The sequence below is a fragment of the Amblyomma americanum genome, chromosome 3 (assembly GCF_052857255.1).
Source record: "Amblyomma americanum isolate KBUSLIRL-KWMA chromosome 3, ASM5285725v1, whole genome shotgun sequence".
Taxonomy (NCBI): Eukaryota; Metazoa; Arthropoda; class Arachnida; order Ixodida; family Ixodidae; genus Amblyomma; species Amblyomma americanum.
Genome location: NC_135499.1, coordinates 183,160,804 through 183,175,759, shown reverse-complemented (window position 1 = coordinate 183,175,759; position 14,956 = coordinate 183,160,804). Strand labels below are relative to the sequence as shown.

Sequence of the window (14,956 nt, the reverse complement as noted above, 5' to 3'; positions counted from 1 at the left end):
TTACCGTCATTATTCGAACACGCTCATAAACACTATGTAAATAGCTTTTGTTCTTAAGGTTTATTTCTCCAGCAGTTGCAGGAATGGTATTCCGTTCGTCGGGGCAAGTTTACAAGGTACAGCTCCGTCAATATATTTCCATTATATTTTACCGACAGAAAACCCTCACAATCTCCGAGTTGGAATCTAAAAAGTAAAATCAAAACAGATTCCATATAACGACCTTACATTGTGTGTGTGTTTTTTTAGAAAGCGATATTTTATTAGGAACGAAGGCGGGGAACAATAAGCTGCCTTGTATTTATAATCTCATATTGTTTCGAAATTATAGCAGCTAGCGCACGAATGTTAGCAGACGCATCCAACGTGAACCCGCCATTCTTGACGACCGCCAGTCAGTGAGGTAGGTATAAACAAGTTCTGATCTGGTCATATCGACAAGCCGCTCTCAAAGTGGCGACTCCAACCAGGGCGCCCAGGTTCCGTTGTGGTACTCGGGGAATCCGGCGGGATCCTTAGGTGCTGTCAGCGGCGGGACCGCTACGGCGGCGTAAGAAGCAATGCGCTGCTTGAGGGCCTCCACAATCTGTCGGAAGGACAAATGGACATTAGGATGCATCTAGTGTACATCTAGAACTAGTCAGTTGGAGGACAGCAATATTAAGAATAGACCTGGATTAATTCACTCTCTTAGAGAATACTAGGATGCTGCTCCTAAGGGAAAAGGAATCCTTGTTTAACGACGTTTCTACTCAGCTTCTCGACCTTTCGGAAGGGCTCACTTCACTTAATTTTTGACTCCCCGTTAGTTCCTTTGTTCTTTCACTCCCTCCTTTATCCCTTCTCTTACGGCGCGGTTCAAGTGTCCAAATATATGAGACAGATACTGCGCCATTTCCTTTCCCCAAAAACCAATTATAATATTATTATTATTGCTCCCCGCTAACGAGAGGGCCAGGCCGCTCCCACTCTCTACAGTCTAAGTGAAGTGAGCAGCATGTCATCGCCTGCACAATTGTTTTTTCTTCTTTTTTTATTGCTGACAAGCTTTCTTATAATCAAACAGTAATAGAAATGAAGATATCGCTGTTCTCGAAGACAGCGCTATACGCCTCGACAACTTTTACTGGCAATGCTGTGAAGAGCACAAACCCGCCTCCTCTTTCTACGTAAGGATATCGTCCCTGGTTGTAGTTCATAGTTGCCCCTTAAAACATAATACTGTGACGAAGAAGACGAAGCTGGCAGTGGCGCGGGACGGAGCTCTCGCGCTAGGCTAGCGGCCATTAAATCATCTCTCAATGCCATCAGTCATCTCGCCTCATTCTTCGGCTGAGTGCCACGTAAAAATATAGTCTGAATATTTGTTACTTAAGGTGGATTTCTAGAACAGCTGCGGATTTTTAACTTTATAAACTCCCGGAATAACCGGTTTCATTGATTACCACGATTTGGTTAGGCAAGGACTCTGGTTGCGCACATCCGGTTGCAAAAAGCTTCCAGAGATGGCCCCAGCAGCACCAGCTGGATAGTCGCATGGGCCGAGGCGAAGGATATCCTATCGGAATTCCAAAATGTATATCGGCCCGGGGCATATTAGCGCGCGCCTTTTCTTACTATATTTTCTCTCCTATCCTTTAACTCTCCTACTTTCAGCACGCGGCAGCGAGCGTGGCTCGGCTTGAGCCAGTAGGTAGGCCCGTGCTATTTCCTATTCTTTCTTCCTATCAGCAACAGCAGCAATAGCAGCATCAGCAATGGATTCTGGCAAGGGGCGTCGCCTCGAGGACATATTCATGGTGACACAGTGCGTGGAAATCGCTCGCAAGGAGTCACGGGGGCTTGTGGCATTCTTCCTGGATGCAAGCAGGGCTTACACCAGTGTCCCCCACGAGCAACTGCTTCATGGAATGGCAGCTATCGGAATGCCATCAGAGTGAATCGGACTGCTTCGTCGCCTATACTGCAGCTGATTCCCACTCTTTGCCGATGCCCGATCTGCGCCTGTATAAAGGTGCAGATGCATGGACTAAAAAAAGGATGCCCGATGTCGCCGATTCTATACATGCTTTACACAGCAGAGCTCGAGCACCGCTTGGTTCAGTCCGGTGTTTGCTTTCACCATTCCCTGCACACGACAAAGAATCCATGAGGTCTGGACTCTCACGGGACTTGTGTTGGCGAACGACATCGTACGCTTAGCCGAAGTTGAGGCGCAGCTGCAGATCTCACTGTCTGTCGATCATATAGGACCGCTAAGGCTATGCTTCAAATCTAAAACGTCGGATGCGTTGCGCTTCGCGGGCCCGTAGACCAACGTCTTACACGGTGCATCTGCCAAGCGCATAGCCCATGCCACAGACCTCCGAATATCGATACCTAGGCATCACCCTTAATCCCTAAGGAGACCTATACGCAGCACCCGAAGAGCGCGTACGATTATATTCTCAGCACGCCTGCTGCATTCTGCGCAAACGTTGTCTATGAGGGTGTAGGCGATTTGTGGTGCTTCGTGAGCTGTGGAAGGCCGTGCACGTTCCGGGCCTAACTTTTGCGAATGTCGTTGTCGGTATGTCAGCCTCTACACGTGCCTGACTAGAGCAAGGACAACAGGAAGTTGGCCGAGCGGCCCTGGGGAGGCATGGTCGAGTCGCCGTTGAGGCAATCTAGGGCGACCTCGGCTGGTCGTCGTTCGACGCTCGGAAGGCCAGCAGCAAATACGCTTTCGAGGAACGGCTGCGCCGAGTGTTCCGGTACCTGAATTTTAAACGGACCAGAACGCAATTGTGTGTTCGCGTCCAACGACTGTTCGGCAAATTCGGTTTCTTCACCCAATCCATTAAATAGAACACCGGGCAAACAGAGCCGCAAAGTGCAGGCCGAGTGCCGGAAACCGCTCATTGACAATCCGCTCTCCAGAAGCAGCCGACACCTCTCCTGTACACGCGCGCACAAACAGGAAATCGTACTGGAATCACTGTACGACAAAAGCGGGGGCAGCGGTCTGCTCTTCGAGGCGCGTGCCGGTGCGCTGCGCACACACGTGAACCGCCGCCCCTCCGATCGCCCCGCTGACGTGCAAGCCGCTATCTGCAGGGCCTGCGGAAAGCAAGAAGAGCTCCCGGAGCACTTCGTGCTCCGTGGGCTGTGCGATGTCAGTGCACGCTAAGAACCCCAGGTGGTCGAAACTTCCAGAGTCCTCCAATACGGCGTTCCTCATGGCCTCAGTCGCCTTGGGACGTTTAACCCCGATAAATCATAAACCTCCACAACCAGATGGTGCCACCTTCTCATGTGCGTTGTGATTTTGAGGCAGTCGAAGAGGATGAAGACGAAGGATGGGCGCGGTGCAGCCAAGAAAGCTGTATCCATCACGAAGACCATCTTTATATAGGCTAATAATGATCACGAAGACCGGGCTGCAACAACGATGGCAGATGACGCGACAGTCATAGCGGTGTTCCGTTCCAATGACTACGCTGGCGGAGACGCAGTCGCGATGAGCCTGCGTTGTGACACTTGGTTTTGTGTGTGTCGTTTTTCGTTTTTCTTAAATTTCTCCTTTTCCTCTCCGAATACTCACTCTAGGACACAAATGCTGTGACCGCCCGCTACAACGGGTATCCCACAATATCATCATCATCACGTATTGTTCCTATGTTAAGTGGAACGCCACAGGGACAGAGCGGAGCAACCACCCTACGAGTAACATGCGAGGCGGCCGTCCCGCCATCGTACGGCCGAAATATTGGCGGGGTGGCACAGTTACAGACGTTCCCCTCCTGTACCTTTTCCGTAACTGCCAACGCTAGCTGTCGCCGAGTGTAGAAGGTCAATGTGCCGAGTCACGCACAGCGACGCACGAATGCCTGAGTTGGCCCAGCGGCACTGCGACGCTTCGGAAGCGCGCGGTTCGAAAACGTGGCTTTCTGCGGGACTCGTTGCTTCTGCAGACTTCCCCTTGCTGCCATTATCAGCATTCTCGCGAACCACAGGCCCGTTTAATAAACTAGCGCCCTTCCCGTTGTCTCTCACCAGGGCACATATTCTTGTACTCAGAATTGCACTCAACGGCGGAGACATAAACGCAAGCGCAAACTTCTGCATGGCTCATCTTGTGCTGAGTTTGCCGCTTGTCGCAGCCATCCCCACCGCGTAGTTTCCTCTTTTTGTGCGTTTTCTATTTTTTGATGAGCGGTTACAGAGTACGAACATTCGTACTAACCTTAGGATGAGAGGTGGCGATGTTGTTCAGCTCGCAGGGATCCTTAACAATATCGAACAGGTAAACAGAGTCCATCTCTGAAAAGTTCTCCTTGACCTTTCCACATTTCAGCGTAGCTGTCTTTCTCCAGTTTTTGGGTAAGTTCAGGTCCTTTGTCCCGTAGAAACGCCGTAGAGTCTTCGCCGCCCTTGACTGAGCGAGCAGCTTGTCGAGGTCGTCGTACGGACGATTGCCGCCCGGTACGGGATAGCGCAGGTTGTACAGGCGGGTGCCGTCCAGTACCAACTTGTAGTCGTCATGGCGAATGCCCGAGGCATTCAAAATCCACTCGTCGTAGTTGTAGACCATCTCGACGCGAGGTGAGGGCAACCCGCGAGACAGGCTTTTCCACATGTCCTTTCCGTCCATTTTACCCAGATCCGCAACGTCGCCTCCTGAAAATGCATACCATGCATGGGTGAGGCCAGGGACAAAGCGTGCGCGAAAGCACGGACGTTTAACTGGCTATCATCATCATTATCAGCCTGACTACACCCGCTGCAGGGCAAAGGCCTCTCCCATGACTCTCCGATTAACCCTGTTCTTAGCCACCTGCGCCCACCCTATTCCTGCAAGTTTCTTAATCGCATGCGCCAACCTAACGTTCTGGCGCCCCCTGTTACGCTTGCCTTCTCTCGCAATGCACTGAGATACCCTTGAGGACCAGCGGTTACCTTGCCTTCGCATTACATGGCTATGACAGCGACCAAAGTGTCCTCATTAGCGCAGCACGGTCAATGTGTCTATTAAAAGTACCCACTTTTTCCTGTTTACATAGTGGACGCCGCCTGGGAGGGCGCCTCTACTTAACAGAGAATGAACTGGTAACAGAGAAAACAAGGAGATTTGGCCTAACGTAGACTTCCCTATCCTGCTGCGTAGCACTGGAGATTAGGTGGAAGGAGAAAAGGGTTATCTAATAGATACCAATGACCAAAGATACAGGATTGGTGTCGGCACGAAGACGAGTATGGCTATAATAGTAACCTACATAACTCAACAGAAACGAGACAGCGGACGAAAGAAGAGACACGCACACAAGTGCTCGTATGTGTGTCTCTTCTTCCGGTTACGCATTCCTCCGCTCTCCCTATGCCCTCCTCCTTCTACTATAATCCCCTCCCTTTTCCTACGGTTACCACCATGCGGTTACGCCGACTAGCACTACCACCACGACGCTACAACCACAGGACATGACTTTAACAGCTCTCGCTGTAAAATAAAAGGATGGTAGTGGGATTTCAGTGCAATGGCTTGCATGTAACATTTGCAGTCAACCAGTGGCCGGTTGTCCATACGGCCCGAGACAGTGGCTATTGCCTCTCCCTCACTCGCGTATTTGGACCAATATGATATGATACACTGATTTGGCCGACGTGCAGAAGTGACTAGAAATTTCAAATGTCGGAAAAGGTGCCCGCATATTGCTTTACTTACACGTGGTTAATGGTTTATGGGGGTTTAACGTCCCAAAGCGACTCAGGCTATGAGGGACGCCGTAGTGAAGGCCTCCGGAAATTTCGACCACCTGGGGTTTTTTTACGTGCACTGACATCGCACAGCACACGGGCCTCTAGAATTTCGCCTCCATCGAAATTCGACCGCCGCGGCCGGAATCGAACCCACGTCTTTCGGGCCGGCAGCCGAGCGCCTTAACCACTCAGCCACAGCGGCGGCTGCTTTCCTTAAACAAGGCCTACAGATTTGGTCATAAGCTTCAGTTATTTAGCACGCAATTGATGCCAAGAAAAAAAATTTAACTGTCAATCCTTGGTAAGTTTTTACTTGCTCCTTCTAAATTTCGTTCTTCTTGGAGACGCACACTTATTTTGCGCATCAGGTGTTCTGCCTCTGCATAAATTCATGATAGTTTAATAACCATCACCTTTTCTAGCAGGCCATGCTTTGGTGTGAAAACAATATAATGAGGAGCAGATATTTTTGGGGGCGTTTTTTGGATGCTCGGTAAGGTAATTACCGAGGATAATTTTGTCATAGGCACTGCAGATTCTATTCGGGCCGTGGTACGTCCTCCCTTTCTACGAATATTAAGCCGGCTATTTATTCTGGCTGTTGTGAAAATATTCAGTAATCTAAGCGACATTTCGCTCACTTCTTGTCGCAGTGGTACGCTCATGTAAGTGGTACGCTGTGTAAGGCTGTTTGCTCCGGTTGTGTAATTTACACAACCGTCTGATATAATCCTGCAAGACCGTGTACGCGTCCCAGAGTGCTGCAGCTACTGGCTTGTATCGCTTTGGGCAACTGAAATATCTTCATTTCCATCGCGAGCGCGAGCAACATAATGTGACCTGCAAGCATTATTTTCACTATCTTTCGGCTACCTCTTAAGGGTATTTTCTTATCTTTATGTCTAACTATTTATCCCTACTTGTCATGTTAACTGATGTTGCTAAAATAAGTTCTAGGTTATTTGCTTCATGACCTGCATGAGTGCTCATGTTTCGACAGAGTCGAATCCTTTCTCGTAATTTATGAAGGCTATGTAGAGGGTGATTACATTCTGTGCTTTACTCTGTTACTCCATTGATGGAATGGATTGCATCTATTGTTGAGTACCCTTTCCTAAAGCCGCCTGGTCCTTTCATTGACAGAGACCTAAGGTTGATCTAATTCGATTAGCGATTATTTTAGTAAATGCCGTGTAAACAACGAGCAGTAGAGCGGTCGGTCTGCAATTTCTCAAGTATTTAGTTCTCTCTTCTTAAGATTTTAGATGCTCTTAGCATCGTTCTTCCAAGACTGGTGCTGTCGAGGTCGTCAGCCAGAGTATACTGGGGGTGGCAAGTTTTTTTTTTTTTTCGTAGCTTCTCCGAGCTTCTACCATAACATACGAGTAACCCAATCAGACTGAATCATTGTCATCTCCTTAAAAATCACCCCAACACCGTCTACTTCAGCACTGCACGCCTAAACCTTGAGCCAATGTTTACGGCAAAAACTTGTGCACCCACCGCCTATTGAGTATAGCGTGGGCAACCAGTCCGTGATGTGCATCAGTTGGTTGGACACTCTGCGGTTGCGCTTGAGCAGGGGACTCCAGATGAAGGCGGCCGACCTCGTGCCGCCTTCCCAGAGTGCGCCCTTAGCGCCGCGCAGTGGCCAGTTGAAGCTGCGCGAGGCGTGGGCGCCGAAGGGGGCACCACCGTTGTCGCTGCCGAAGACGATGACCACATTGTCCAGCATGCCGGCATCGCTTAGCGTTTGAAATACCCTGCCTACAGACTGGTCCAGCGCGTCCACCATCCCTGCAATATACAGTCAGTGCACGCTGGCGTGAATGGTGTCTTGTAATTTCGATCACTCAGCCGGAGAATTTAGTTTGAACCACGAGGACACTTAGGCACATTAAACGACGAGCGCGAATTCTAAAGGGAGCTCCCTGAGCCGGGAACATTTGGAATCGGGCTCTTTCTGCAACGAAGACCACGCGCATCATCATCATCAGCAGCAGCAGCAGCAGCAGCAGCAGCAGCAGCCTTACTACACCCACTGCAGGGCAAAGGCCTCTCCCATGTCTCTCGAATTAACCCTATCCTTTGCCAGCTGCCTCCACCCGTTGCCTGCTAACTTCTTGATCTCATCCACCCTCCTAACCTTCTGCCGCCCCCTGCTACGCTTACTTTCTCTTGGAATCCACTCCGTTACCCTTAAGGACCAGCGGTTATCTTGCCTTCTCATTACATGCCCTGCCCAAGCCTATTTCTTTCTCTTGATTTCGACAAGGATGTCACTAACCCGCGTTTGTTCCCTCACCCACTCTGCCCGCTTCCGGTCTCTTAACGTTACACCTATCATTTTTCTTTCCATGGCTCGCTGTGTTGTCCTTAACTTAAGCTGAACCCTTTTCGTTAGCCCCCACGTTTCGGCCCCGTACGTGAATACCGGTAAGATAAAGCTGTTGTACACTTTCCTCTTGAGGGAAATTGGTAAAATGCCACTCATGATCTGCGAGAATTTGCCATATGCGCTCCACCCCATTCTTATCCTTTTAGTTATCTCCCTCTCATGATCCGGATCAGCTGTCCATATACCTGCCTTAAGTAGACGTATTCCGTCACAACTTCTAAGCTCTCGCTGCCAATTGTGAACTGCTGTTTCCTTGCTAGGCTGTTGAACATTATCTTGGTTTTCTGCATGTTTATTTTTAGACCCATCGATCTGCTCTGCCTGTCTAACTCATTGATCATGATTTGCAGTTGACCTCCTGAGTGACTCAGCAAGGCAATGTCATCAGCGAATCGCAGATTATTTAGGTATTCTCTATTTATTCTTATTCCCAACTGTTCCCAATTCAGGCCTCGAAATACCTCCTCTAAACATGCGGTGAACAGCATTGGCGAGATCGTGTCTTCTTGTCACGCGCATCAGTTCTGTTTAATTATATTTAATGCCACTCATGCAAATAAACAGCTGTTTAAGAATGTTCAACTCATTTTTATCAAGAAGTACAACAGATTACGCCAAACTCACCAATAACCACTTCCCATCCCTTGCGACCTTCGTGACTTAAACCATGTTGCAGGCTGGCAAACACATTACTAAGCAGGGTTAAACGTCCTGGTGGCTCGCGGGTGTGTCGCTGGAGCGTCCAGGGCAGACGTTCACCTCTCTATTTAGTGTGGAGCTAGACCGCTAAGGGCACTATCTCTAATGCACCTGAAGTGCCTTAAATTTTCGCGACGGCCATCTTGCTTTCTTCTAACATCAGGACCAAGGCACGCCAGGGAAAAGGATAGTATTTATTCCGAGCGGCCGTACATATATACTTATTTGTGACGTCATACGGTTCACGCTCAGGGATGGTCGCCAGACACACATATATATGGGCGTGTTAGCCGATTTGCTGCGCTGTCACACTTTCCAAAGCACCCAAGTTATGAACCAATCACACCACTGCAACTATTTAAAATAATTACGAAAAGAAAAACTAAACATACACATGTTGTCTGTATACCGCATCCGGCAGGAACGTAACAGAATGATAACTTTATGACTGACATGTGAAGGCCACTGTCGGCTCGTAGACACTCGTCTCGTCATGGCATACGGTATGAAAGGCATCGATAGACCCATCAGTTTCCAGATGGTTACTTACGAGAGCTATATGTGGCTGTTGAATGCACTAGCCCTCGTGTAGTAGTATAAATGCTTTACCACTACTAATACAACTGCACGAGGGCAAGTGCGTCAGCCAACCGTCTATCCCCTTGACATCTTTTCAAGTTCGTGTATTTTACATTGCTATGGTCTGCGGCATCAGGACACATACACGCTCATGATGTATCTGTTTCTTTTGGCGTTTACTTTGGATTTTAATTTTGCGAGTGCTTAAAGTAGATATATGCTTTATTTTCATTCAAACCAACGTTAGCTCAAGCATAGTTTAGTTGAACCTCAGCGCCTCTCCTGTGTTGTCACCATAGCAACCATAGCGCAATTATCTCCACTGGCGTATCCTCGGCAAGCTTCGTTGTTATCGTTCTCTGAAGAGCGGCACTGAGGTACGCGTTTTCATCTATCATCTAATCGCGCTGAACATAATATCGGATTGAGAATCGCGTTAAGCGGAAAAATTATATTTCACATCAAAGATTTGTAATGCCTAGAGGCAGCGCAAACGGGTCTGTATTTGGAATTTTCGCCATTTTTCGTAACACACAAGGATTTAATGTTCTGCAGATACGAACATAACCACCCAGTCTACGATAAACACATGAGGTCAGGGACACTTTAACAAATAAAGCACCGGTTTACAAAGATGTTGGGCAACACAGGAAACACGTGGCAGCAACCAGCGCGTCATTCAGGAAACAGAAGATTGCCTTTACCTGCATATATCGTTCTGTTCTCCTCTCCTATGTAGGGAAACTTGTCGATATTCTCCTGCGGCGCCTGGAAGGGGGCATACGCTTCCGCGCCGTGTGGTGCCTGATGGCTGAGCAGCAGAAACAGCGGCTGCGAGAGGGATTCATTGTAACTCGTATAATCTTATGCATTCCATAAATGTGTTTAATTGAAAATTTGATGCTAGATATTGTCACAAATAGGTTGCGGAACCAAAAGGGCTAGGCACAGGCCGCAAGCAGTGAAGCAGTATCCCAGCTGCAAGAGCACGCGCGTCTCTCACTTATTTGTCCTCTAGGCGCCGCCCGGGAACACCTGGCGGCAATATTAAAATGAGACTAATACACATAACAATACCTTTGACTTATTTCTGTTGGCGATGAGGTACTGTGCTCTTTCCGTGTACAACGTGGTGGAATATTTTCCGCTTGCCGACCACAGTGGCTCAGTGTTCAGCCAAAAATCAAGACCCGTGTGGTTTTCCTGAAATATGAGTAAAGGTAACATTGAAGTATCGTTTTCTTCACTGCACAAAAAAGTACTGATAATGTTTACTATATATTCGAATCGGAGCGAGAGCACGGATTTAGAAGACGAGGATGCTGAGCGTGCAGTGCTGCGGGACGGAGCGCTCGCACTAGGCCAGCTGCGTACACGATAGAGACATTCTTGCTCCTGTCAGAACCGCCAGATTATTGCCGCGCAGAAGACGACGAAGAGCGGGCAGCACCGCACAGCATGTGCCATTGTGTGAGGTTAACAGTAACAACGAAGCGCTCAAGCTAGGCGAACAGACAGTGCGAACACACAGCGCGAACACACAACGGACGATTCTGCTCGGAGTTGGTGCCCATCGGATTAGTGCTTGCACACTAAAGAATTGCAAGGGTAACTTCAGCTTCGCCTTAAGGGTATGACACCACAGCGTATTGAGTTAATGCCCATATATGCGGAATTGGTCATTTTTCACTTCACATACATAGATCCCTGGTAGTCCTCACACCATTCCTGGCGCCGTGGTGCAGCGGTTAAGCGACGCATCACTGCCCTGCGATGGCAGCTGCGGTCATCGGTGGGGCTTGTGCGACCCGGGTTTGTCCTCCCGAGCAACCTCTCGCGGCCTATCATTAAATTAACCGCCACCTCTCACGGTGAGCAGTTGGCTCACAATCCGGTGGAAAAGTTGTTATGACGTCACAAGCTCACGACACCTCAGTGGGCTTTCTGCGCGTTTTAAGCGAATTTGCCGCTCACAGTCAACGACGCTGACTTCAACACCGACGACGGCGCTGCCTATTCTGCAGCACGGGCTGCTTGCAGCTGTCGCATTAAAAATTTTATGGAGTCGAGCTAAGCCTTTTCTGGTGCCGGGGTAGAACCCCTAGTCGAGGATTGCTATGCAGACTGCAGCAGCTCTCGCCCGCTCCACCAAGCTTTGCTCTTCTTCCTGGCTTGAGCTGGACAAGTCCTTCTCCCAATGCTCCTCTGATAGGTATCTATTAGGGACTGACGCATTGCGTTTGCAGCCCCCCAAGGTGCGATATAGTGTGGCCGCCTCCCCGAAGAGCGGACAGGTGGTCCTAAAGGCTGCTGGGTGAATTTTCTGCCCACCTGTTGCCCTAGTTTACACATCCTAAACGCCCGTTCGACAATGCATAAAAATTCCGCCATCTAATTCTGCCAAAATTCGGAGGTTAAATGACCCTCACGCCACTCGCGGCATTCCGACAAACTGCACAGCGCTGCTCAAGACTCCAGTGCAGCAGACAAATCAAAGCTGCACGCCGCTACCGTTAGTTGACAGCCCTGCCCACAGGCGGCGCGACCATCGGCTAACCTTGTAAGAGAGAAGCGTTTCGGTGCAGGTGGGCTGGAAACGCTGATTGGTCGATGGGATGCGCTTCTCCGTGACGTTTTTCTGCTTCTCCCTCGTTCTCAACCGGACGTGGGTTCGCCGCGCCTCTCTCGGCCTGTCCCTAGAGTGCCTAGGGAATCGCTAGGGCCGGCTGGCCGGCCGCCGGGCGTGCGTGGTCTGCGGGCATTCTCTTCGTGAGCGTAGGCGGCGGCGCGCGCGTTTCGGAAGCTGTCCAGGTATGGCTTTTTTTTTTTTGCGTGGTGCGCTCGTCGGCGCAGCCAGCTGAAATTTCTGTACAGTTCTTGCTTCCACGACATTGCGACGACCCCCAAAAGGCGCTGACCCGCGAGAAATCGCCAGCGACATAAAGGTACGCATTTTATCTCAAATTTCGCTTCATGAAGTGCTGTACCGCTTACCTACATGCCTTGCGCATTCCAGGACCTCGTTTTCCTGCTGCAGGAGCACGTCGTGCTGGTGTTCAAAATTCTGCAACTCCATTACGACGACCACGATGAAGCGCTTGTCTGGCGTGCACGTTCTCAATCACGAGGTAAGGGTTGAACAACGTTTTCGCAAGTTTTCTCGTGCAGAACTCGCCAAATTGCGGCGCTTGTAACGTAACTTTTTTTGCAGCATCGTTTCCTGGATGCTTCTGGCGAGCCGATGCTGTCCTTGTTTGCCGCAGACCGGGGCATCGACCAGATGTCAAAGATTATCGTCGCGGCCCTCGTCAAGATCTACGGACCAGGGATAGCGTCGGCTTCAAGGGCAAGACCAGGAGAGGTGTACGTCGTGCACCGGTGTCGTCGGTGCGGAGCCAAAGGGCACAAGACGGACCACTGCTGGGCCTACTGCTCACCGCGCCGCCACGCCGCTGCAGGTCGCGGTTGAAGTGCTCCTGCAAACGGCCCTTTTTAGGGCCACCTCATTGTTTCCTGGCAGATCGCGAGCGTCCCGTTTCGTGCCCGTATTCCCTCTCTGTCGAAATCGACGCCAGACATCAAAATCGCGCGGTGTGAGCTAGTAAATCGCTGGTAGAGACAAAAACTCGTGCTTGTATACAGACTTACCCATCTCCAGTGCGCCTTTGTTTATTTCCGTAGGCACTACTCGCGCTTTGTAGAAATCGACGCCAGCCGCGAAATTTTACATGTTAAGACCTCGCTACAGCATTAGCGCAGCGTGCCTTCGTCTCTTTACGTTCTAACTTTTATGCAGCGCACCTTTGTTTGCTCGTTACTTTTGTTCTTTTCAGTCGTTTCCTGAATCCGTCCAAAGAGCCGGGCTAAATGGATGATTATGGAACCACATGGCGATTGCACTGCATACAGCACGACTTTGGTCCCTGTGTTTTTAAATAAAAACATCAGATGTCGAAGGTCATGGTCGTGTCCGAGGATGGCTTCCACAGCTGGGGCCTAACCATAGGGACCGCACACGCTTTGTCGTCGTTGCCAAGTGGAGAGGCCCAAGATGGCTGGCATCCTTAATAAAGATCCCTTCTCGGGGCCGCTTTAGTGTTTCCTGGCAGATCACGCGCTTTCCACCCTGTGCACATGCTCTCATTTCCAATTAAAAAGGTCCTTTAATAACAAGATGTTGCATGGTACTTGAACAATAGCGGCTACAATGACAAAGGTGAAGAAGTGCTGGAGTTACACGGAAATAAAAAAGGTTGGGGGTGCCCACATAACAACCTGAAATGGTTTTGGACAGGACTCCTAGTTAATTGCATTTGGAAGAGAAAGACAAGGTTTAATTTTGCAGTGTAAGCTTGCTTCTCTAGAATGAACAGACAGAGAACGTTGCCTCGCACTGTTTGGGCCACCTTCCTTGACCCCATGAAAAAAAAAAGGATGCCTCTGGGAAACTATTTGCGGAATTTCCGCCCCCCCCCCCCCACCCCCGATTCAGAAGGGGAAGGGGGGGGGGGGGGGTGACGGCCTTTTCTTTGTCGGGCTCGGCGCGACGCACGATGGACAAGACAGCGAAAGGAAGGGGGCTGTCAGTGACGCATGTTCCGCGCTCTTCGCTTAGCCAGCGTACAAGTCCCTTCGACAGCCTGAAATGCCTTCGGTGGGCATCGTCACGCATGTCGAAAGGATTGTCATGCATGCGACCGCCGATAACATTCCTTGCAAGCTTATTCATTGCCGTGAAAATCGGGCGGTGAGCATTTCTGGTGCGAAGTGAAGGAACTTAGTAAGGTCTGCAAGGAAAGACCTTACGCAACTTTACTGGGGCATAGCCGCCTTTCCGAAATTAACCGTGACAAGTGCCTAGCTGTCTTTGGATTCCAGCGAAGTTGCAGCTGTACCTCCGAATCCTCCTTGCCCGTTCCCACGCGGCTTCGCATGCCATGTCGCCATGTGCGGTAAAAAGAACAGTTTGCAGAGTTTAAATGGTTCAAGTATGAAGCTATGCAATGAAGCCAATTGACCATTTGCGGAAAAGTTTCTGCGCATGCGCGGTGAAAGCGCCGCTAGCGCCCTCTGTAGGCGATTTGGTTTTGGTTGGAAAACATGAGCTGGCCGTGCATTCCAGCGCTGTAGTGCGGCGACAGATGTGAGCTGTAACTGCCACGTAACTGTCATGTAACTTCAACGTGTTTCTAACTAAACTGACCACGCGTTTTGCAACAGCGATACTTGGACGTAATAAAAGCCGCTACGAGATACAACGCGCAAAAGACGAAGCCGTTAATGGAGCCAGCAATTCGCGCATCGAGCACGTTTCGAAACGACTGTTCCTGCTACATTTCGCGCTTGCTCCCAAGTGCGCACAGCTCGGTCGTTCTAGAAGAGTTTTGCCATCGACGCACGTGCGTATTCGGTGACAGCCAAATTATTTGTACTAGTATGAACATTCATAAATGCTACAATGTCAAGCTGTGCTATCTCAACAGCGAAGCACGCGTCAGAGCGCAACCTCGCCTATATCCGCGCATTCCAACGCTCCAGCGGCCT

General features: G+C 49.9%; 1 protein-coding gene across 13 annotated transcripts in view; it reads right to left on the bottom strand.

Annotated features, from left to right (window-relative positions):
* Positions 1-157: 157 nt before the first annotated feature.
* Positions 158-14,956, bottom strand: part of LOC144125601 (arylsulfatase B-like) — a 51,056-nt gene continuing 36,257 nt past the window's right edge. For 10 of the 13 annotated variants that reach the window (XM_077659119.1, XM_077659115.1, XM_077659114.1 and 7 more), the window contains 5 exons: positions 10,490-10,615; positions 10,117-10,243; positions 7,240-7,533; positions 4,226-4,659; positions 165-586 (listed from right to left, as the gene is read on the bottom strand). In XM_077659119.1, coding sequence (XP_077515245.1) covers positions 449-586; positions 4,226-4,659; positions 7,240-7,533; positions 10,117-10,243; positions 10,490-10,615 — 1,119 coding nt within the window. In that variant the 3' untranslated portion in view covers positions 165-448. Of the gene's footprint in view, positions 587-4,225; positions 4,660-7,239; positions 7,534-10,116; positions 10,244-10,489; positions 10,616-14,956 lie in introns of all 13 variants that reach the window. The other 3 variants (XM_077659123.1, XM_077659125.1, XM_077659124.1) reach the window with 3 other exon arrangements.